The 25,442-nt window shown below is 38.9% G+C and overlaps 2 protein-coding genes across 2 annotated transcripts in view; one reads left to right on the forward strand and one right to left on the reverse strand.

Annotated features, from left to right (window-relative positions):
- The window catches only part of LOC100554962 (monoacylglycerol/Diacylglycerol O-acyltransferase), a 56,649-nt gene that overhangs the window by 17,428 nt on the left and 13,779 nt on the right, over positions 1–25,442 (reverse strand). The gene's annotated exons all lie outside the window — the stretch shown is intronic.
- LOC100555153 (monoacylglycerol/Diacylglycerol O-acyltransferase) lies at positions 8,072–21,088 on the forward strand. The gene is made up of 7 exons (XM_003224300.4): positions 8,072–8,196; positions 9,654–9,972; positions 13,000–13,164; positions 14,871–15,064; positions 16,154–16,214; positions 17,723–17,862; positions 20,916–21,088. Exons 2-7 carry the CDS (start codon positions 9,657–9,659, stop codon positions 21,018–21,020), a joined length of 981 nt encoding a protein of 326 aa, XP_003224348.1. The 5' UTR covers positions 8,072–8,196; positions 9,654–9,656; the 3' UTR covers positions 21,021–21,088.

Consider the following 25,442-nt stretch of genomic DNA (forward strand, 5'->3'; position numbering starts at 1 on the left):
TGGTGAAGTATAAACAGATTTGTGAAGTGTATTTGATCTAGAACAAGAAGGTTGCTCAGATATTAGGAGAAGTTCAGACGTATAATTGTTTCAGAAGATTATCAAGCTGTTTCCTTAAAAGAAAATGGTTCCTTAACTTGTCTTCCACAGAACTGTGTTCACTCATGGAAGAACTAATCGGGCTTTTCAAAACCCTTCAGTCCTCCCTTCCGGAGGCTCCTAATATAAGCCCTCTGTCCCTTAGAGGCTCTCTAAAAAATGTAGCACTTCTCCCCGGAGGCCATTTTTAATTCGCCTCCCTCACAGAGGTTCTTTTTCTCCGAGAGCCCAACACTTTTTCCTCCTCAGACCCCTCTCTCCAAATCTCTCTCTCTCTCCCTGGTGCCCTCTACCTTCTGTAGCTAGGCAACACTCTCTAACTCCCCCACCAATCAGGCACCACTACCATATAAGGAGTGGGCTGTTCCCTTCTCCTTTAGCTTAGATCGGGCCTTTTCTCCCAGGGCCTAGAACTTTTCCTACACACTGGCTTGGTAGACCCATTCCGTTACATCAGGCATCTTATTCTGCCTTAAAAGAAGTGGCTGTGGCACTCTTGTTCATTTATTTGAATGGAGAAAGTGGAAGGCTAGCAGGCCCCTCAGAGAGATATGACAGACACAAAGCTGGAGAGAGACCCGTCAGATTGCAGGGAATGTGGATTTGTGCTAAGCACTACACTTGGAATCCCACCATTTCACAGATTGTCAGTCTTTCTCCAGCTTCATGCCTCATACACAACATAGGTAGTGCGTGAACCAAAAATGAGGCTAGAGAGCGACATGAGGCTGGAGGGAGAGTTCATCCCTGAAAGCTCTCAGCAGCAAAATATTCTTCTAAAGTAAGGTCTAAGAACTTGGAGTATGGAAAAAGTGCTTTTAATGTTTTTAAAATAGTTCCAGTTGCATTGGGGCCATATTTCAAATGAGTGTATTCAAGTGTATTTCTTGCACTAAGTCTCCAGGGAGGCAAAATTGCCCTTTGGATTTGTCAAAGTTGCCTACTTTTGCTATAGAGCTGGAAGTCCTATCCCATTGAATATAGTATGATGTAGACATGACTTTGTCACACTATATAGATCTATTAGATCTATTAAGGAACTATTAAGGAACGTTCATAGTGATGAAATTTCAACTTACTTTCTGTGCAACCTCATCTACTGGCTTGCTTCTGTTTGATCTGCCCTGGATTAAACAGAATAGCCAGCCAACTTTCTGTGGTAAATATAGTGTATTTTGCATTCCCTGAAGCATATTTTGATCAAGTACTTATATGGAAATTCAGTAGCTCAGTCAAATAATATGTTTTCATAGAGCTTTCTCAATTGGGCTGTTCCAAAGCAGGATGCTGGATGGACAGGGTTGCATTGAGTTAGGGTTAGGATTGCATTGAGAAAACAGCAATTAATGATAAAATCTATTGTGGAATGATGTGTCAGGCTCTCTCCTTTCAACGAAACTGGCTAGAAGAAATCCATTGTCACATTGCTCACCAAGAAACTGCAAAATAAATAAATAAATAAATAAATAAATAAATAAACAAACAAACAAATAAATAAATGGCCTCAGTAGATGTATGATGTATTCTTTCAATCGGTAATGGCAGGTTGAAAGGAAAGGTATAAGTTGTTAGAAATAGGACCCAAAGGAAACGTTTACAGCAGCAGTGCTGCTATCAGCATAGCCTCTTGCCTCACAAAAGCATGCAAAGTTAGTGTCATGCAGGCAAATGATCAAATTCCATTCTTATTGATGTTTGAATCTCACAACAAGTTTGAACTCATAATACTTGTTCCTTGTACTCATAGTAATAGGCTGGAATCAAGCCAGAAAGCAACCTGAGAAAGAGATAAGGTTTCATCTAAATAGAGCTAGTATAAAGAAGAACCAAAGCTGGGGTGCAATACAGACTGGTTTCCTATTTCAGATCTAAAGAAATATGACACATTATTATTATATGGGATGATAATGGCAACACCTCTTATTTGACTATATAGAAATGCAACCAACCCATCCAGATAATAAGCCATCTCAAAATTAGATTGTTAGCACAAGCCTCAATTATAAGTGGTGAGAGAAAGGATCATATAAGAATAGTAAGAACTGGACCAAGACCCTTTGTCTCTCATATTTTAGATATCCCAGAATGTGTTTGCTTGATTTCAATAGATAAGGATAATTTCACAAATAGAGGATAGTTTCACAGTTTTAAAGGACATTTTAAGTGTCTTTATTGTATTTTAATCTGTTTTTACCACACTGTTACTATTTAATTGGGGTTTTTTTAATTTTTGTATTGCGCTTTTAAAACTTGACTAAATGTGGGATTGTTAGCCTCCTTGAATCCCAAGGGGAGAAAAACAAGGTATAAATAAAGTTAATAATAGTAGTAGTAATAATAATTTATTTATGTATTTATTGTGTCAGAAGTGAACCGAGGGTACAAGTTGTAATGTATTCGAAAACAGAAACAAAAATTTAAAAACCTTGGCATTATACTAAATGTCCTTTGACCAGTAGCTGGCCACTTGGAGTACCTCTGGTCTTGCTATAAGAAGATTCTCCATTGTGCATGTGGCAGGGCTCAGGCTGCATTGTAGTAGGTGGTCTGTGGTTTGCTCTTCTCCACATTGTATGTCGTGGAGTTCACTTTGTAGCCCCATTTCTTAAGGTTGGCTCTGAATCTCGTGGGGCCAGAGCACAGTCTGTTCCATGCTTTCCAAGTTGTCCAGTCTTCTGTGTGCCCAGTGGGGAGTCTCTCATTCGGTATCAGCCACTGATTGAGGTCCCAGGTTTTTGCCTGCCACTTTTGGGCTCTCACTTGCTGAGGTGTTCCTGCGAGTATCTCTGTAGATCTTAGAAAACTATTTCTTGATTTAATGCAAACAGGGGGTGGGCTGGAGATGTACATGCCTTGGTCCTTTCATTGCTGGCTGCTACTTCCTGGCAGATGTCAGGTGGTGCAATGCTGGCTAAACATTATAATTTCTTCAGTGATGTGGGGCATAGACATTCTAGGATAATGTGGCATGTCTCATTAAGAACCACATCCATTGTTTTAATGTGGTGAGATGTATTCAACACTGGGCATGCATATTCAGCAGCAGAGTAGCAAAGCGCAAGGGCAGATGTCTTCACTGTGTCTGGCTGTGATCCTCAGGTTGTGCCCGTCAGCTTTTGAATGATGTAATTTCTAGCACCCACTTTGTGCTTGATAGTCAAGCAATGCTTCTTGTAAGTCAGAGCACAGTCTAGGGTAACTTCCAACTATTTTGGTGTGCTGCAATGTTTCAGAAGTGACTTGCAACATGCAAATAATAATAATAATATTAATAATAATAATAAATTACGATCTGCCAACTGCAAAAGGCCACCCTACTGCGCACATCATCCGAAAATATATCACACAGTCCTAGACACTGTTCGACTTCTGATTTTGTGAAACGAAATCCAGCATATCTATCTTGTTTGCTGTGTCATACAACAACAACAAGAAGAACAATAATAATAATAATAATATACATCACACAGCCCTAGACACTTGGGAAGTGTCCGGCGTGTGATCCAGTACAACAGCCAGCAGAGTGTCTGCTGTGGACTCATCTTGTTGTGTTTCTAATAATAATAATAATAATAATAATAATAATAATAATAATAATAATAATAATAACAACAACAACAACAACAACAACAGTAAGAATAAGAATAGGAATAAACAGCCTATTAGGTTGTTTTCTGTGGGGTTTGTATGTTCAACAAGAATGAGAACACTGACATTACAGTACTCTGACTGAAATGTTAGTCAGCAGATATACCATTTTTCATTACATAATAATCATCCACTCCTTTATGACTATTATGTGAGGAAATAAAATCTGCCTGTGATTTTCTGGTTTCTGTTGTTGTTGTTTTAAAAATAAAATGCCTTACCTCCGAAAGGGGAGGTGGAGAAGGGATGCTCCTGTTTCAAACAAACAGTTTAGTTAGTATGTTTTTTTAAAAAAAACTACAGTGCCATTTGGGGTTGACTTTCCTTTCCTTTCTTCTTTCTCCATAAGCAAGGCAGTTTGAAAACTATAAAATGGAGGTTTCTGAAGTTCCACTCTTCTCTCTTTTCTCCTTCCTCCAAGGCAATGCAATTTAAATGGAGATCTCTGGAACTCAAGTCTTCCCTCCTTTTTACAAAGTACTCCATTCCAGGTTTTATAGGAAAGAGGAGGGAGGAGAAAAGAGTGGAGCTTTAGAGACCTCCATTTTATAGTTTTTAAGCTGCCTTGCCTTTGAAGAAAGAAAGAAGGAAGGGAAGATCAGCTCCAAATTTGGGGTGTGTGTGTGTGTGTGCGTGCGCGTGTGACTATTATATGGTGGTGAGTACTATGTGATCAATTACAATTATTCATTGATTTTCTTAAATGTAAAATAAATTTTAGTGAATTTTCCCATTGCATAGTTGTCATAGACAACTTGCAATTTGGTACTTATTCTGCACGCAAAAATGCACATAGTTATTTTGTACAAAAAAACAGCATTTTCTGTGCAGGAAATAATATGCTGGTTTTTGCACAAAACAATCACATAGAAAAGAGTGTAAATTACAAAGATTCTCATTCGTCTGGGATTTTTCCTGTTAGTATTCTGCCAAAGTTCCAGGAAAAATCTTTAAAATCTTTACAACTCTGTTTGGCTACTTTTGTGAAATGTTGAGTCTTGACCTGCTTTGAAGATTTTCAAGGGAAATGTTAATATTGATCTATTTACTAAACAATACTATAAGCTTAGGTGAATAAAATGGCAAACTCTAATGAATCTTTGCTTAATTAAGATTGATATGCATAAGGGAAAAAACTTCCATCCCTTCACCCTCCCAGACAATGAGTTTCTTATGTCTCTCCTTCTTGGTGACAGGACAAGGTACGTTGGCACCCTGTCCCCATCAGATGGGAGAAAGGGTGATAATGCATATTGTCCTGTCATCCTTTCCCCCATCATACAGGGAAAAGAGAGGAAAAACGGAGCTACCCAAAATATACTTTCCTCCCTGTAGTGGTGGAAAAAGCACCATTTGGTGCTTTCCTTCCACTTTGGGAGAAATGTGGGTGGCGCCTGCCATGTGTCATGTAATGAAGCAAGGCAGGCCCCTGTCTGTGCTACAAAACAAATTGGTAAAATGGGACAAAAATAACCCATGTGATGAGGTCCTTATTCTTACAAATTATACACGATCTTGTTTACCATCTTTACCTGATTAAGAAGCAAAGGGGCTAAAACTGAATAATGAACTTGCAGCTTCTGTTTATCTGAATCAAACTATAATCACAATGTATACTTTGGATTCTGAATCTTGTTTTGCAATCAATATGGCCACTGTTGCATTTTTCAGATTTAAAAATATTGGCCATAGTTGCTCATCCAGAGAATTCTGAACCCGAGAAATTGGACTGTGGACATTTACTGCATGAATTCAATATTGCATATAATTTCATTATTGTTAATAGCAGATATATACCAATGTTGAGCACCCTCAATATCATACCTCTTTTCATTAGCACAATTTCACTAATTTGCTCATTTGTGTCCTCACAATTTTATTTCCACACACCATCACATCTTTGTCTTCCTGCACCTCTGTTAATTCTTTTCTAGATCTATTCTTTATTCAATTGCTCAATACCAGCATTGTAAACAAATCAAGAAAGCCAAATGGAATTATAAAATACAATATAAGAAAAAAACAGTCAGCTTGGAAATAGCAAAGGGGAAGGTGAGAGAAAAACAACTCCATCTCTTGATATCACTGCCAATACAGAAGCAAGAGGAACCCATCACACCATGTTAGGTGATGGGAACATTGTGGAATTGGGAGCTATTGATGTTAGTGACCAGGAAAAAAAGTACCACAGTGAGGAGGCAGACCATCAGAGGGATGCAGAGAGTGTCATGCAATATGGACAAAGGAGATGGTCCAGTTCTAAAGCTGGTTTGTCTGCCTTGTGTGATAAACTCCTGGGTGTCTTCTTTCAGTGTGGCTTGATTTTGCAGTGTAAGATAAAATGACATCATTTGGTTTTTAATGACAGACTTTCTTTGCTGCAACACATATTTATCTCAACATTGACAACAAAGGCACTTTCTCAGATGACTACTGCATTCTGTCATCAGAAAAGCCTGAAGCCTCATAGCAGCCACAGACAAACTCAGATCTCACAGACAATTTATTTATTTTGTGTCAAAAGCATTGTACAACGAATACATTTCAAATAATGGAAATAAAAAAAAGAAGAAATCACAAGCAACTAAATAGTTTTGGACCAAAAGCGGGCAACAGCAACCGCATTGTCTGTAGCTTTAAACAACTCCTCCTCCGTGCATGAGGCAGGGCATTGTGGGCAAGCATACATGTGCTGAGTTGTTTGTTCAGCTCCACAGTCACACAAGGTGGAGGATTCCTCCATGTAGTGCCACCTTGCCAAGTTGTCTTTAGATCTGCCCACTCCACTTCTGAGTCTGTTCAGGGACTTCCAAGTTGCCCATTCTTGGTTTGCCCCTGGAGGAAGACCCTCTTGGGGGGTCATCCAGTTAGAATTGCCAGGTTTAGCTGCCCAGAGGGACACCCTTGCTGTTGCTGGAGGAACATCAAGAGGAGTGGTGGTTCTCATGAAGCCCTTCCTTGATTTGAGTCTGGTGGGAGGAGGGTGATAGCCATGCAGTGGGTGGCTTTCACAATGTTCGACCTTTTTTCTCTCACCGTTAGCAGCAACTTCCCGTCGCACGTCAGGAGGGGCAATGCCAGCTAACTTGCTAACTCACAGACAATATGAGGCTGCAAATGGTGAAAGGAAATTGTTCTATCCTCTTTTACAGCTTTTCTTCCATATTGCTTCACAGATTTTAGGAAGGAGAGGGCACTGAAAATTGTGTTTGAAAATCTCTCTATATACATATAACATCCTAAGAAAACAAGATGCAGACCTCTTACAGTAACATTTTGTTTTCCTTTTATAGTTTTTTTTTACGATTTTTTCCTGATGGAGAAGCCATTGTGCTTTAAAAGCTATCATAATGAATGTTGTGCCTTCTGGTTGAACTACTAAAAGGCATCAATACAATGTGTACTTTGGAATTTTGGGTTTGACTCCTTAGGCTGGAATTTATCACACAGTCCAAAATTATTTAAATATAGTATGATTATAAGCTGCAGTTCAGGGCAATGAAAGTCAAGCTACCTTTCAATAGGCGGGCCAAGATCCCCACTTTCTGTATTTCTATATTCCAAGTCCTATCTTCTTCTCTGACCTCTACCTTTCCTCACCTAAGCATTAAAAAGGGATTCCTGGCTGTAAAAGTTGTTTAACAATGAAATATATTTCCTGGTAGTGTGGTGGAGTCTTCTTCTTTGGAGTGGATGGATGACCATATTTCTGGAGTGCTTTGATTGTGTATTACTACATGGCAGAGTGCTGGACTGGATGTGACACTTGTGGTTTTTCCAACTCTATGATTCAATGATTGCTCTTTTCCCCCCTCACTCACTTAAGCACCAGCATTGATCTGTGAGTTTTGCACTCTTCTTCTCCTTTAATCAACAAGCATGAAGCATGTAGGCAGACATATAAAATGGTCATTCTTCCTTTTCCTGATACTACTCATCCAAAAGTAACAAGAGGCATGACATTATTACTCAAGACACCAAAGAACTTGTGGGTACAGTTAGATAGAAACATAGCATTGTTATTGGGGTGAATAGTATACAAATTACTAGATAATGTAATAAATCTCAATGTCTAGTCCCAAACTATGTGTGTTAGATTGGAAGTGTGGGAAGTATTATGTTTTTTTATGCCTAGTCATAGTACTTGGTAACACAATGAAACAAAATAACATTACTGCTGTGGGTGTAGAGTCTACAACAATTATTCATACCTTTAATAGAATTCCAAACAACCTGTGATATCTAAACTGATATCTAATTTCTAGCCGGCATTACTTAGATGTAGAGAGTGGTGTAACATTCTCCACCCCTTCTGTGAGGAAATGTTCACCAGAGGAGTGGCTGATGAGTATGAAACCTCTCAAGTAAACAAAAAACTTCATACCAAGGAATCGATGCAGTCAAAGCAAGGCGGTTGGAGGCAAGGGACGTTAAGGCTTTCCAGAAACAGTAAGTGCAAAGGTGTTTTATTTCTCTCTGTTGAATATATATCATCTGAATACCTCTCTTTCTCTCAAGAAGCAGCAACTATTGGCAGTTAGTCAACAAGGTTACAACTTCTACGATGGGTTTATAGGTCAGAGTGAGAAAAAATACAAGGGCATAATAAAATTATTTTTCAGAAAAAACTACAATACTAGGGAATTATGGGAGTTGTCGTTTTACAAAGTCTCCAGCCATTTCTGACAAAGGGCTACTGATGTCTCACCCAACTACATCTTTGAAATCTTTAAAAACCTGCCTGAATAAAAAGGTTTCAGCCTGCCACCAGAAGGGTAGCAGGGAGGGTGCCATTCTGGCTTTCCTGGGCAAGGAGTTCCAGAGTCGAGGGGCAGCCACCAAGACGGAAGGCCCACTCTCTTGTTCCCACCAACCAAGCTTGAGATGGAGGTGGGACTAAGAGAAGGGCCTCTCCTGAAGATCTCAGGGCCCAGACAGGCTTATACGAGGAGATGTGATCTGCCAAATAACCTGGACCCGTGCTGTCTACACTGCCATATATTTCAATTTAAATCAGATAGTCTGTATTCAGAAACTGAATTATATGGCAGTGAAGATTGGGCCTTAGACTATGCCATGGAATGATACACAGAAACCTGGCTTGTAAATTTGGATTCTAAAGTAATAACTAAATATTTGCAAGCCAAATTGGTATTATTTTAGCCTATATTATGGATGATCAGAATGTTTTTTAATGGAAGATAAGTAGTAACTGGTACAACATTTTTCTCAATGCCAAATTAAAGGGATATTTTCTCTATAATTTTGCAGCTCCAGATACAACATTTTAAAAACTCATATTTTCATTAAGTATAAGTTGGCCCTCCAGATCTGCAGATTTGACTTCTGCACATTTGATTATTCGGGAATGTGATTAAAATGTTCTCTTTAGGAATCCCTTGGTCTTTCAGTGCAATTTATACCATGGGAACCTAGATTCCTTATTCATGTCTTTTTTCACTTATACAAAGTTCAGGGCCCCTAATCCCAGTGATTGTGGAGGTTCTTAAATTAGTGGAGGATTAGGGCAATTTGAAGGCATCATTGGTGTCCCAAGCAGCTGATTATTGCTATGGATTTGGTCTTGAAAATCCAAGTAACATGTGGATGCATGGAGAGTCAGGTGTAAGCAACCATGCTTGGTGACTTTATGCAACATCATTTCTGGTCCTACAGGAAGTCTATTATGACATCATTTTTTTGTTTCCAAAGTACTTGCTTTATGGAGTTTGAACTAGAAGCTTCCAAACCATCAGTGTGCATGTGGGTTTTTACAATCATCAGCACTGCAGATGACTTAACATGAATGATGGATAACAGTTCAAAATGGGGGACTTTGGATGTTTATTTTTCCAGAGGACAGATGAATAAGAAAACTTCACTTGATTTGTTTTACCATTGTATAGGGAATGATGTCTCCAACCACACTTGATGCTTCAAGATGGGAATCCCTGGGCTGGTATACTGCAACACTGAAAGTCTGGATTCGTTTTATTTTTCTTCATGAATATACATCTTTTGTGGCTTGGTGGTTAATCTGTGTGCCCATCCTTGTGGGAGTGGCATTTGCCCTCATTGTATACATTGTAATAAGTGCAATTTCACTTTTTATGTTTATATACAAGAAAATAAATAATGCACCTGAAGACATGCTCAGCAAAGTATGGGATAAACCAAGGCACATACTTTCATATCTCGGGGCTACATGTGGGAAGATTTTGCATGGTGAGCAAAGTTTTTTTTTAATACTTATCTGAGGAACTCCTCTATTTGTATGACTGATCAGTGCTGATGAGAAGGTATGATACACTTCAATGGGAGTTTTCAAAACATCTCTTATTAAATCATATGGAAACTATATATGGAGTTTGTTTTCAAAAGGTACCTAATCCACATGAACCAATTTTACAGGAACCGAAAATGTGTTGAGAATATGCAATCTAAGTGATCTTGGTTATGCTTTCCTTATATATTCTTTCTGTGCCAAGCATCACATTTGCATATATCACAAAGATATTTATTCATTATAGAATTATTCAAGAAACAAATTTAGATTGGTACCTTTTGGCATGAATCTACCATTTAAAATACTTGCATTAAAGTAATTGCATTATACTACAAATAATGTTTTATTATTTACTAGCTGTGCCCGGCCACGCGTTGCTGTGGCAAAGTGGTGGTGGTATTGGTTAAAAATTGTTGTGTAATTTTTATTTGACATTTGTATTTTTTTTATTAATTTTATTGTAAGTTATCTTTTTATTTATTATATTTTATTATTTTCTTGTATTATTTTTAGTTATTTTCTGTTATTATAGTATTTTATTGTATTAATTTTTTAGTGTTTTTAATTATTTTTAGTGTTTTATTATTATTTTTTATTGGGTTGCTAGAAGACCAAGTTGGAGGAGCTTAGCCTTCTAACTGGCAGCAATTGGATAAAAGCAATTATTCCTCTCTCTCTAATTAGGACTTTATTTTTCTTTTCTTTCTGTTGTATCAACCTAGAGGCGTGGATGATGGGTTGTGTTGTCAAATTTCGAGGTTGGGGGGCCTGTAGTTTTGTTGTTTTGTGGGTCGCCGTGATGCCATCACTCTTTTATATATATAGATTATGCTACAGCAAGAATTCTCTTCTGTATAGTTAATTTTTCAATTAAAGGTCACTTTTCTGTTAACGCATATTCTTTTTTCTCTACATAATGAACACAATAATATAATCCAGTCATAATTAAAAATGAGGTATTTTCATCATCATTTTCTTGTACATCTATAGTGTCCTTTACTATATATATGAAAATGGCAACTGGTTTACATATTTGTATCCTATGGCTGCTAGCAGTGTCACAATATCTTTCTTTTTTGTCTCCTACAAATTACTCTTACAGTACACCTCCTTTGTGTTTCCTGTTACAAAGGCCATATTTCAATTCTTGCCTCATCATCTTGTGTTGATAGACAGGTTCTATACTATAAGCAGCATGTAGCCCAACCAAACCTGTATTTGCCTAAATTGTCAGTCTTGGGACCTCATCACATGGAATTCCATAAGCCGGGGGACAATGAGGAAAACTGTCAGGCAGTGCCTCGCATCACCCCCTTACCACCACATGATGTTTCCCATCTGCCCCCGCCTTTATCCCATGCCGCCTTTGGCTTAGTCTATGAGATCATGGGTAGTCACCCATGTTCTCAGGGCTGTCTCCAGGGTGGAGCCTTGCCAGAAGTAGCCCTGCCTCATGGGATGGGCTCCGTTGGCCTCTGTCCTGGCTGCATCTCAGCAGTGTCCTACAACGGGGCTTCCCCCCTGGTGATGAGGTCCTTAGTATCATTAATTTTGAACCTTTTTCTGGTTAGTGCTGAATATTTGAAAATTTATGTGGTTGATGCTGAATCCTTACCATTTTGTCAGCTTTTAACCCACACAGAAGACTGTATCATGATTACAGTATATCTTGGTTTCTTTGAAGCATGTTTCTTGTACCTCTCTTTATTTGGTTTATTTCATTTCTGTTTTTATATTTGCATTGGCAGAACCCTGTGAAAGCTTTCTTTTTACAAACAGCACATGATTTTAAATAAAGAAATAAAGACATTTCCAGTCAGTACATCTCATATTACATATTAATATTGAACTACATTTTAGCAATCCTGAAAAACTACACACACACTGAAACCTAAACTGCTATCAAAAAATTTACTTAGAACAGTGGAAATAAATAGAATTTACTCCTAAGTACCTAGATACATGATAGTGCTGCTAAGAAATTAAGTGAAATAAAAGCAGAATAGTAGGTTTGGTGGGAAAACCCTTGTTTCCCATATATAGTTTTCCATGTTTAATTTTAAGAAATTTTCAAGGAAAAAGTATTTCTCCTGAATTATGAGAATTTAGTAGCCAAAAGGATTGGATCCTTTTCTGACCTCAGGGCTCATATACATAGCTACCTAAATATTGAGCCAGTCTGAAGCATTGCTGTTTTGGACCAGGCCCAAATTTTGCAGATGACTTTACAATGCTTTGTTCCTAAACCATGTCAGTAGCAGGAGTGAAGTCCTGACCATCCTGTGGGTCCATGTGCAGTTCAGCCACACTGAATAGTGATCTTTACCTTTTACATAAATTGTCCAGACAACTCCTGGCCATCAGTAGGGACCTTTGGTGATGTCCCCATGACTTGGGAGAGAGGAAGGGGAAAGGGCAGAAGTGATCCCCTCCCCTATCCAAGTCATTTGTTTGCATCTACTGAAAATGGGAAAGGTGCCTAGTGCCCCAGTGCCCCTTGACTGCTACTGTTGTGGCAAATGACACAAAATATTGCCATCCCACGCCCCCCCCCCCCCCACCCTGATGCCATGGAGCACAGGGGAAATAGGAGGATGGCACTGGCCCATGTGAATAGCAGGACTGGTTCTAAATTAGAACCAGATCAGCTTTTCACACAACCCCGAAGTGCATAAATCCCCAACTTCTGTTATTATAGGCTAAAATTGGATTCACATTATGGTTATTAAAGTTATGATTATCCAGTTTTATTCCGTATTAAGGTCCAGAAGTTCCTGGATATCACCTAGATGCCCCAGGGTGACTTTTGTTCCAATTCAACTTTTTGGCCCATGTAGACTCTCCTCCAGTTCTCTACTATTTTCTCTACTATTGTATTTTTTCTACTGTGTTACGTTGTCTTATGTTTTGTGTTACTTTTTGTACTAAACAAGTTAATTACCTCTTGTGTTCTGTATTTTCTTTAGGTTATGAGATTATTGGAGTGGAGAATATACCAGAAGGACCTGGGATTATTGTTTTATATCATGGCGCTATGAGTTATGACTATAGTTTTTTTGCAAGTAACATGTTTCTACTGACAGGGAGAGTCTGTCATTCTGTGGTCGATAATAAGTTGTTTACTGTACCAGGTACTGTACTTCTACCTCCATATTTAAATGATAATATTGAACATTGTTTAAATTATGGAAAGTTATGATAACAAATCCAATTTTTGGTCCTTCAAGCCAAAGCCACTTAGTGGGGCAGGCATGACAATCTGGCAGGAGCTCACAGGGATGGGAAGTTCTTACTAGGCAGGTGGCAGTCACTGACTTATATAAGAGTTCATGAAAGTATGTAAGTCTTTATGTAAGTTGTATTGAGCCAATTTTTCTGTTCTTACTTTAGCCTTCACAAGGGATTTGTGTCAACACTTCAGCAGAACCTTGTGTTCAAAGCAATATATGACCATATTATTAGTGTGACATCGGTGATAGTGTTAACTCTGCATAGTTTGTGATCTCTCAAACAATGATGGAGAATTATTGCCCAGTGGCTTGGATGTGGCCTGAGGAATTCCCCACCCAGTTCACATAATTTTCCTGCTATTTCTCTTAAAACCCTAGCTCCTTGCAAAAGGAAAGTTTTGTAGCAAGGAAAGCTGTTCACTCTTAAACATCCCATTGTGTTTTGGTACATATACTGGACCAACTCAAAAAATTACATCTGGATTCACCCACTTTCCTGTGGCCTCAATTACTTCATCTTTAGCCAAGCGCAGTGCTAATTTATTTCAGACCCCTTGCTGTGGCCCCAGCAACCTTTCCTAAAATGGAATTTTTCTAAAACCTTGTCCCGAGATTCATGAATTTTGCTAATTTGTTGCTTTGAGAAATATTATTCAGGGACTAAAATATATACTAAATTATATGAGATGGCTGTATTCAGCATAGTGGGCAAGATGTTTTGAAGACCTGATGGAAATACTTCACTTACTCAGCAGTTCAGTCTACATCAAGTGGTCCCAGTAGCTATCAGTTAACATATTGTAGGCAGTGCTTCTGTTTTAAATCAACTTTAGTGGGTTGGAGATTTTGTCACAGGAATTCACGAGACAAACTTTGAATGAAACTATCCATAGTGGATGAGTCCAAAGCTTTACATGATCTTTGGGTCATTTAAAGAGATTTTAAAGTCCATGTTGCTGCCCTTGCACTACTCTTCCAATTCACCAAGGCAGCTGAGTGCCAGATGGTATAATAGTAAACTAGCAGAAGCTTTGTTAAATTCAAACCACTCTCAGCCTAGGGGTATTCAAGATTATTTAGGGCTATCGTTATCTATTTTTCTGCTAACATAATAGCTGTTTCATGCCATTGAAAAATGTTTATACCTGACATAACTTAGTTCTTCAGTCACTCTGCCCGTCTTCTGCCTCTTTTTGACTCTTGTGTGTTGATCTCAGCCAGTCAGTTTTGTGACATTAGCAGATCAATTTGCCTCATGATTTCTGAGATCCAGTGGCAGCAAGAGGGTCATGCCATTATAAAGTAAATGCAGCTAACAGAAGACAATTTCAATGGGCACAAGATACTTGTTCCTGTTCTTAAACTCCTGCAACAAGAATAACAATAAGTCGGGCCAATTATTACTTAACCACTCACAGAGCATTTTTCTCATACATTGCAGCTGAATGGAAAACCACGTTCCTTCTCTTTATTCACTAAATAAGCCTCCTGATATTCCCAACACATAGAATATAATGCATTACTTAGAAGTAGGATGTCTTGACAAACACAATTCTATAAACAGGTACTCTGTGAAATGTTTTTCTTTTCATGACATATTTTCACAGGTCTAAAAGGCTACTTAGAACTGTTTGGTTGCATTCCTGGCAGCAGAGCTAAAGGTGTTGAAATCCTGAAAAAAGGCCAGTTATTGGGGGTTGTACCTGGTGGAATGAAAGAAGCATTATTTGGTGACAACTACTATCAACTGATGTGGGGTAACCGTACAGGTTTCGCCCATGTGGCTTTAGAAGCTAAAGTGGTGAGTGATTGCTTGGTTCTATTTAATTCCTGTCTTAAAATTATGCTAGAAATCCACTGCAGTATGTAGGGGTGTGCATATATTTAATTACTGGAGAAATAAGAAAGTAAAATTTTAGTGGTGGTTAGGGAAGGCAGACAAATGGCAAGATTTGTCCCTGGTAGGGCAGGGAGGGGACTTGGGGAAAACTCCCTCCCTCCTGGCCCGCCCACCTCACTCCAGCCTGCCATGCGGCCCCCAACTAAAAAAGTTTACCCATGCCTGGTCTAAAGTAAGGATGCAAAAATACATTAATAAAAGATAGAAATGTGTAACGTAAATTCCAAGGTTAGGAATTTATTTTTTGTCTCCTCCTAAAAACATAATTGAAAATTATTCAAGGTGAGAAATGTCTAATTCTTAGTCTTGGCAGTAGCAACTTTTTTTTCTTTTCTACTTCTCCTTTTCTTTCTGGACAACACTAGGAAGAACAGCTTCTTTTTTATGTTTTCCCACCACATCGGGTCAAATAATTCATAAGGGTTTCTGCTACATATACTAAACCATCAGGATGAGGGTGCATTGGCAGTGTAGAAATAATGCAGGTTGACACCACTATAACTGCTATTGCTCAGTGTTATGGAACCTTGGGATGCTATGATTCCATAGCATTGAGCCATGACAGTTAAAGTGGTATCAAAATGCATTAATACCACAGTGGAAATGCAACCTCCAACTAATATTATAGCCCTACAGATACCTAGGGAGAATATGAATCCATTTTGACAGTTGCAAGTACTGAAAGTGTTGTACTGCTGCTATTAAAAATAGATTTGCTTGAATTTAATGTCATTTTAAAAACTAGGCTCTTGTTTGTTTATTTTAATTGTTTTGTTTTGTTGTGGGTTTTTGACCTTTTTACTGTAGAATACACTGAAGGAGACATTTATTTGTAGTAACAGCTTTATTAGGAATGGCAATGCCAAATTCTAGACATCTAAACTATTAGTGATCAGTGTTAACTGTCGGTAGTCTTTCATAACAAAATAATTGCTATAGTGAATCTGAAATACTTTTGTATTCCTCATCCATTCTTTCATCTTTTTTTAGCCCATCATTCCCATGTTTACACAAAATATTCGTGAAGTTGGCAGAACATTTGGGAATACACGTGAGTTTGACTTCTTAAATTGCTTCCTGCATTTTCTTGATGTTTCCTTTACAACTATTTTCCCAATCTGCTTGATAATCCTCATTTACATATTGCATGTCTCTTCACGGAGATATGTACAATGTTGTCAATTAGCTAGCAATGGCACTATGGCCATTTTCACTATGAGACTGAAAAACAGAAACACTTCTAATCAGACTCAAAATCAAGGATTTCCTACAGTAGAACTGCATTCTATGACAGTGTAGATTCATCCTCCTACATCAGATTATCAGACACTCTGCAAGATTATCTAGGCCCGTTCACCCAATCTGAATATTTGGATTAAGAACTTACCTAGATAGGAGAGAAATGTGGCCTTGGGAAGCTTTAAAGCAGGAGTATCACCCATTTTCAGTACCTTATTGATTCCATATGCTTCCCCTACATATATCCATCCCCTTTCTGCTGTTTTCCCCCTTCCCCCTCCCCCTCCCTTTCACCCCCTCTCTCAGGGAACATTCTGTATCATTATCTTCATCATTCTTTATCATTCAATTTATTTGCTTGATCGTGGTTCAGTTCATTGTATTTACTATTTCCCTTTACTTTGGCTATCAGTTCTTCTCATTTCCCTTCCCATTTCTCCCTAGGATATTCATTAACATATTTATTTTTTCCTACTGATAATGTAATCTTGGAGCATGTAATCTGCTAAACTTTTCTACCATTTTTGAGTATCCCATTTCTTGTATTCTAGACCCGACCTTGCTAACTTTTAAGATCAGACTTGTTTGTGCTTTCAAAGTGATTAGGCCTAAGCCTGATGTGACCCTAAATACAAAATTTCCCCCTCAAACTAAAAAATAGTCAACAAAGATCCTTGATCCAGATTGGTACCCTGGTTTGTCAGCAGGGAGGATTTGATCCTATAACTGTATTGTGGACCATATCTGTATTTGGGCGTGATATATCAGCAAATTGCATAGAGAGAAAACTTCCCATTCATTTAAGTGGAAGCTTTTCCTCATTCAAATCAGGTCCATCAGACTAGACTATGGGGAATGTTGTAGAACTCTTCAACTGCTTTTTTTTCCATGTCAGGAGCAACTGGAGTTGCTTCTGGAGTGAGATAATTGGCCGTCTGCAAGGACATTGCCCAGGGGACGCCCGGATGTTTTGATGTTTTACCATCCTTGTGGGAGGCTTCTCTCATGTCCCCGCATGGAGCTGGAGCTGATAGAGGGAGCTCATCCACACTCTCCCCGGGTGGGATTCGAACCTGGCAGCTTTCAGGTCAGCAATCCAACCTTCAAGTCACGAGGCTTTTATCCCCTAGGCCATCGGAGGCTCCTTCTTCAACTGCTAACACTGCACTTGAGATGACATACATCCCAGCATTCATATGTAGTCTGGATCTTGGTTTATTTAATGCTTTTTCTTGGGTTGGATTGATACAATTCTTAAAATTCAAGGTGTTTGTCTCCAAAAGGAAACCAAAATCTTAAGTTATTTGGTTTACTCTGTAGGATTTACAAGATGGCTACATGACAAAACTCGATGGTTTTTCCTTCCCATTATTGGATACTTTCCTGTCAAATTACGTACATATCTTGGAGAACCCATCCCGTATGATCCGAACATAACTGCAGAAGAACTAGTACAAAAGGTAAGTGAACCTGCGTATGTAAATATGAATATAAAATCAACTTGTGAATAATATTTTCCATTTTGTATTATCTTCTGCATACTTATTTACATTTTTCTTGCTCAGTAGTGGACTTTATGTGTACTCCACCATGGGTGACCTTAATCTGCCCTCCATTCTGCACATATTCAACACATGTGTTGTCAAATTCTGGGTTCTCATGACATTCTTTCCTGCTGTTTGTATGACACTGTCAAATGTGATACTTAGAATCAAAACATATGTGTACATTCCAAAGGAAGACACAGAGGTCTGCAAAGCAATGCAAGATATATGTGGCTTTTCTGTGGCATATTAGCTTTATTTATTCTATCTCACATTTGTGCATGCATATACACAAACATATATGCCACTCCCCTTCCCCAAAAGCTGGGATTCAAAGCACATTGCAAAACTAAAAGAGGGAGCACATATAAATTTAATTTGTAAATGCGGTTAAACTATCTATAAAATTATGGATTAGAGTTACAAATGGCAAAAGTCCTTTTGGGGAGATGGGGTGGGTTATAAATAAAGTTTATTAATAAAAGTGTTTAAAAATAATAGAGCACATAAATAATTGCCCTTTCTTTGTAGAGCAAATAATTCTTGAAAGTGCTATCATGAAATATAAAAGTTGTCATCTGTTGAGGAAGGACAGCAAGAAGTGAGCCCTTCTAGCATCCTCAGGGAAAGAGTTCCAAAGTCTGACATAACAGAAATACTCTCACAGAAAAGCTTTTGTGTACATTAGAGATCTATATACCTGAACCTAAACAGGTTTTTTCCTTTGACCTGAATTGCTTAAATAAAAATGGATCCATTTTGCTCAGCATATTTTTGATTTCTTAAGATAATACTGACAAAAGGAAGTTATTTAAAAAGACAAACACCACTTCTATTTAGGAAAACATTTATTATACCAAAATGTGTTACCTATACTCACGATCTGTTTGCATATATACAGCATATATACACCAAATAGACCTTAGCTTGTTTTCACACATAGAATGATAGAATCATAGAATAATAGAGTTGGAAGAGACCACATGAGCCATCCAGCCCAGCCGCTCATCATGCAAAAAACCCACAATCAAGACACCCTCAAAAATGGCAATCTAGCCTCTCTTTAAAAGCCTACAAAGAAGGAGCTTCCACCACACTCTGGGCAAAGAGTTCCATGCTGAACAGCTCTTATGGTAAGGAAGTTCTTCCTAATGTTCAAGGGGAATCTCCTTTCCTGTAATTTGAACTCATTGCTTCAAGTCCTAGTCTCCAGAACAGTAGACAACAAACCTGCTCCCCATCTTTAAAATATTTAAACATAGGACCTCTTCACATGAGACCTTTTAGTCCCATTTTGCCACTTGTAATAATAGCGTGGATGGGGCCTGCCATACAATATCACACAACACACAGCAGGCCCCACCTGTCAGGACCCAGGCTGCAGAGCACCAATAACCATGCGCAGAGACCAGATTCTATCTAATATCTTTATTAAGGGAATATATAAAGTCAATAAAAACCAGTGAAGAATAAAGTTCAGAAGTAGACCTTTCAGGAAAGGTCAAATATAGTCCAGGAAATCAATGTCCAATATGAGATATTAGAGTCCAAAGTTATAATCCAATAACCGAAACACACACTTGCCGAGCAAGTGTGGGGAAATGACAGGGTCCTTTAGTCCAATCGAGGTTGACAACAAGGCTGGAAAACAAACTAGATTCTTGGCAAACAAGACTTGATACGTGGCAACAAGAAGCAAGAAGCAAGAACGAGGTCCGAGGCGAGGTCCGGGAACAAGGCAGGCTTGGAACTAGAACAAGGTCCGTGGCAAGGTCCTGGAAACAAGGAACTGGAGTAGCGTAGTCCACACACGATCTCACTCCTGAAGCTGACGAATTGACTCCGCAAGGATCTCCTTGCGGGTAAACACCTATATAGGATCTTGTTTTCCCGCCAAGGAACACTTTCCCTGGGGAACAAGAAGTGAAACCCATACTATGTCCAGATGCATGACTCCTTAAGATTTCCCAAGGGAAACAGGCTTAATCAGCTAATTGTCTGGCAGCGATTCTGGCGCTTCGGCGATTCGCCTCCCTAGCGCCTCTATCTCGATTATAATTATCCTTACGAGAGAACGGGGGAGAATTCTGCCCAAGGCTTGTTTGGCTGGCTTCTGGAGGGCAAACATCCTGCAGGTGCAAGGGCTCCAATTCTGGCTGAAACGGTGGGAAACCAAAGTTTTCCTCTTCGTCTGCCACAATAGTACTGGGAACGGGACTACATGGCCCATGAGACATCACACCACCCACATTTCTCCCAAAGTGGAGGAGAAGCACTGAATGGCATTTCCTCCTCTTCTATGGGGAGGAAAGTGTATTGGGTAGCTGCAAAGGAGTTATCTGCACTTTCCTCCCCTATTTGCCACACGCTGTCGCATGTTGCCACCCTTTCTCCCATCTGATGGGGACAGGGACAGGGTGCCAATGCATCTTGTCCCATCCCCACCGTATGATGGGGGAAGGAGAGAGGGCCCACGAGGCGCCACGAGCCACCCTGCATGCCTTCTCTTTTGCCGGCAATTGCCGGTGAAATACCATGGCTCGAAAGAGGTGTGAGGTCCATAGTAATGTCTACTTTCAACCTTCTCTTCTGCAAGCTAAACATACCCAGCTCTTTAAGCCACTCCTCATAGGGCATGGTCTCCAGATCTTTGATCATTTTAGTTGTCCTCCTCTGGACACATTTGAGATTTTTTTCTTTGTGAGAAGAAATGGAATGAATTCTAGCTTTACAAATTATATTGTATAAAGAAGCTCATCCTTCATAAGTGTTGGTGGTTATTTGCTTCCTTGGCACATAGCTCTACTTACAGAACAAAATGATTCAAAATCAGACTATCCAATCCCATTTAATTCTTGTGAACACAAATGTTAGTTTTTGTTACTTCCTGTTTTCTATGTGATTTCTTTGTAGTTTTTTTAAAAGAAAGAATTATTATAATAGTATATGTTCTCCTTTTGTTTCAACAGACAAAGACTGCTATTGAAAACATCCGTGATAAACACCAAAAAATACCAGGAAGTATCTTAAGAGCTCTTTCGGAACGATTTGAGAAACATCATAAAGAGAACTAGCTGTCACACATTTTATGCACTTGTCTGTTTCATTAGCCAAATGTCCAAATAAAATATTCATAACTCTGTGAGTAGTGTATGTTAAAAATAATGTAAGGTTTTTGATTTATTTAGAGTTCCATAAAATATGTAGAAAATATCCAGTCTTGTGATTTACTGTGACAGTAATGTTGGAAATGCAACAATACTTTGCACTGAAAAGTGAAGAATGCATCACAATAGGCAGTAGTAATAGAGTTAATCTGAGCAACCTGAAATGTCCTCCCACTGTGTCTATCTATCTTGACTCGTCTGTGATGTAAACTGATACTCTTAGGGATGATTCTCCACCTCTTCTTCTCCCCACAGATCCTCTCTCAACCTCCTAAGATGTAGCTAGGTTAGATTAGAACCCTGATGAACTTTCCTATCTTAGAAGGGAGTTCCTACAATAAAGCTTAGTTTCTTTCTTGAAAACATTGGTGCATTTGGTCCTTAAATCAAGATCTGTAACTGCTGCATGAAGAAACAAGAAGAAGCCTTAGAGCCAAGTCTAACAATGTAGATACCCTCAAACCCTGGCAAAAGCAGGAACAGCAACATACGTTACAGCTTCGAAGATAGGTGGGAGATAGCAAGAGTTTTGTGCAGCTTCAATCAAAACAGCCAAAAGTCAGTATGTTCCACACACCAAAAGGAAGTGGCATCACATTGTCTTAATTTGAATTCCTCATCACATTTTTCTGCCTTGTGGTTCAAGTTTATATTGTAGTCTATTAAGACATCCTAGACTTATTTCACACATACTGCTGACAAGAAAGGAATTACCCACTATACATTTGTAAGCTGTTTTTTCCTATTTAAAAGTAGAACATTGCACAAATGTCTTTGCCTAACTTCTACAATCAATTGAGGTCATCATTGTTTTGTTGTTACCTGAGTCACAACTGTTTTGTTATCTGAGTATGAGCTCCTCCTCTCAGTGTGGTGTCACCTGCAATTTCATTTAGCATGCCCTCTATTACTTCATCAAAGTCATCAATAAAGAGGTTGAACAAGACTTGGCGAAAGCTATGAATAAAGATGTTGAAGAACAGTTAATGTTGAATCCACAGATAGCCCAGTAGCCACGTTTTTCTAGAATAAAGGGAAGCCATTGGTGAGTTCTCTTTGTTTTAGTCCATCAAATGTACACAAGCTATCCAATTAAAAACCATCAAAATAGAATTGAACAGGCCATGAATGTTAAAACAAATAACAATCAATAAATAGCAGTTAAAAACAATTCATCAAAATCTAGACCGGTGAAGTGCAAGAGTGTAATAAGTCCTAGTGTAATATAAAAGAAGCATCAATATCCTTCAATCTCTCTGTGATGATGCCACTTCTAGCCTTTTTGAATGCCTGGGTGTGAAAACGGTGGCAGCGACAACAGCTCTTTGGCACTTCCCCATAACAGAGCACTGAAAGAGTGAAGGGAATCTTTTAGCTCATCCCAGGACAGAGTAAGGTCTTGCTTTTTTGCTGCTCAGAGAAAGAGATACGTTAAAAAAAAAGGAGTCGAGTTAATATGGCTTATGGTTTATGTGTATATTTGTATGTATTTGAACCATAAAGATTCCTACACAGTTTGAGGGCTCACATACCCATCATGACAAACTTAACATACAAGAAGGGTTTGGGGAAACATGAAAGAGAATTATGGGAGTTGTAGTGCATCCACATCTGGAAAACCATCTTTCCATGAGCTCATCCTCTTTAAACCCCTACTCTCAAGGAGACCAGTATCCCTTTTGAAACATTTCTTTCCATGTGACCTACACCATCTTTAAACCACTAATGGAAACAGAAAGAGCATTATTTATTTATTTATTTATTTACAACATTTATATCCCGCCCTTCTCACCTGAGGGGACTCAGGGCGGCTTACAAAAATTGGCAAAATTTAATGCCCAAAATGCAATCATAAAACAAGGGTGGGCAGCAATGGCGGCGGGCACGACTTGCTAGGAGCTCCTGGCAAGCCACCTCCATTCTCCGGTCGGGGGAGCTTTTAGCCTCCCTCCACCCTGCGGATCGAGTCAGGGAGGATTCAAACCCCAGTGTGGACCTCCGAAGCTCTAGGGCGAGAGCCAGAGAGACTCGGGGACCACGGGGAGAAGACGGAGAGGAGAGAAGCAGATTTCTTCAGATCTCTGCATATACCGCAAGCCGGCCCATTTTTAAACTTAAAGAAGAAAAGGATAAGATCAAACAGCCGCTGCGGCAGGAGAAGTAAGTACTTCACCAAAGAAAAAAGCTTTCTATTCCAAGTGGATGTGGAACTAGAGATTAAACAAAAGAACGACTGAATGTCGGATTCTGGGTCGATACAAAAGGATAAATTAATATAAACATATAGAAATATACAATTAAAAAAAAAAGTGCAACCGAGGGTAGGAAGAGACACCCCACCGAGTGGACTGCCGTCGATCCGAGGTTCCACCGAAGGGTGGGCAACCCGCCGGATCCGGCAAGTCGCGGAGGGGAAGCGTGGTGCAGATCTGACCTCAATATTACGACAAACGAATGGGTAAATAATAAATGAAAAACCCAAAATAGTGATATTAGAACCTCCAAAGCAGTGAGGGGAGAGAGAAGCAGAAATCTGCGGACCCCTTATTATTTCCTGAGGAGATAAGGGAAGAGAAACAGAAACTCTTAACATACCTATTGACGACCTTGGGAGCCATGCTGTTATGTCTACGGTGCCCTTCTTTATAAACAAAGAGAGAGGAAGGGGAAACTGGGAAAGCTTCAACTAAAACAGTGAAGGATCGAGTGTAGGTAGGGGGACCCCTGCTGGTGCAAAGTGGAAATTCAATACTCAGGAGTCAAAGGAGAAAGAATCCAAAGAAGAGAATGAACAGAGAGAAAGGTGCTGAACCTTGAGAGAAAAGATTCTGGGAATAAGAGCCTAGTAAGACGGAAAAGATTATAGAATACCCACCCCATTGGAAAATAGTACAAGATACTCGGGACACCGTCGATCCGAGGCACTTGCAGAGGCGAGTGCACTGCCGGATCCGGTAAACAGAAGGACGAGACCCAAGAAGGAACTGGAGAGGACGCAGAGACAAGAGGGACAAGAAAGACAGAAGAAAAGAAAGGAAAGAAGATTGAGAATAAAAGACAGACAAAGAAAAGGATCGTGATTTAAAGACTTAGAAGAGGAGCTTATAAGCCCCAACAGCAAGTGCATCTAATCAATACTTGAGAATTGAAATGGCAGGAGCAAAACCTAAGATGGACAATAAAATTACGGCAAGAAGAGCATCAGAAGATGTGTCAATGAAAGACCTTCTGAAAGAAATCCAGAAACTGGGAGAACGACAGGAAAATTACCAAATAGAGGCCCAAAAAAGAATGGAAGAATACAACAATCAAATGATAGAAATGAGAACAGAGATAAAACAAGAAATTGGACAACTAAAAGAGGAAGTGAGGAAAACATTTGAGGATATAAAAGAACTAAAACAAAATAGCGAAAAATTGGAAATTTCCCAAGAGAAAATAAGGAAAAAAATGGTAAATTTAGAAAATAAAAATCAAAAAATAGAAAAATTACAAGAAAGAATAGAACAAAGAGAATTAGAATCCCAACTCCGATTCAGAAATATACAAGAGGAGGAAAATGAGAACATAAGAGAAAAAATAATAAGTATGACTGCTGACTTATTACAAAAGACAACAGACAAGATGGAAATAGAAATAGACAGGTGCTACAGGATACAGACAAACTATTCAAGGAAGAATAAAACGGCTAGAGATGTTATTGCAAATTTCACAAGAAAGAGTACAAGAGACGAGATACTAATACAAAACAGCAAAAAGCCAATATATCACAAAGAAACAAAAATAGTGATATTAAAGGAAATACCTCTAACAATGCTGAACAAAAGGAGAAACTACTTTTTCCTCATGGAAGAGTTAAAAAAATACAAAATTCGTTATAGATGGGAGAAGACAGAGGGGATAATGGTAACTTATCGAGACGAGAGACATTGGCTGACATCGGTGGAAAAAGCAAAAGCTTTCTATAAAAATCTTTAAAAAGACCTGGAACATGCAGCCTCAATTTCACCCTCAGTAAAAAAGAAAAAACCCAAAAGACAGAGACAAAACTCCCCGGAAGAGACAGTATTGGGAGTGGGTGCAGGACTGCAGACCACAAATGTATCAGACGGAGAAGAGGATGAGGAAGAATTGATAAATGAGGACAACCAAGATGGAGAGTAAAATAACACAGCAGCTAAGAATATACACAAACAATGTGAACGGGTGGAACTCACCCCAAAAAAAAAAAAAAGGAAAAGCACCTTGACCCAAATAAATAAAGGAAAATACGACTTAGTGGCGCTTCAAGAAACGCACATATGCCAAAAACATGTAGCACACTTGAAA

The sequence above is a fragment of the Anolis carolinensis genome, chromosome 4, assembly GCF_035594765.1.
Source record: "Anolis carolinensis isolate JA03-04 chromosome 4, rAnoCar3.1.pri, whole genome shotgun sequence".
NCBI classification, from domain to species: domain Eukaryota; kingdom Metazoa; phylum Chordata; class Lepidosauria; order Squamata; family Dactyloidae; genus Anolis; species Anolis carolinensis.

What these genes read in the sequence shown, in the direction of transcription:
- LOC100555153 (XM_003224300.4), top strand. Translation starts at nt 9,657, where the DNA reads ATGATGTCTCCAACCACACTTGATGCTTCAAGATGGGAATCCCTGGGC. An exon ending in ATGTGGGAAGATTTTGCATG is followed by an intron (nt 9,973 to 12,999) that starts GTGAGCAAAGTT and finishes TATTTTCTTTAG; the next exon opens with GTTATGAGATTATTGGAGTG. An exon ending in TAAGTTGTTTACTGTACCAG is followed by an intron (nt 13,165 to 14,870) that starts GTACTGTACTTC and finishes ATATTTTCACAG; the next exon opens with GTCTAAAAGGCTACTTAGAA.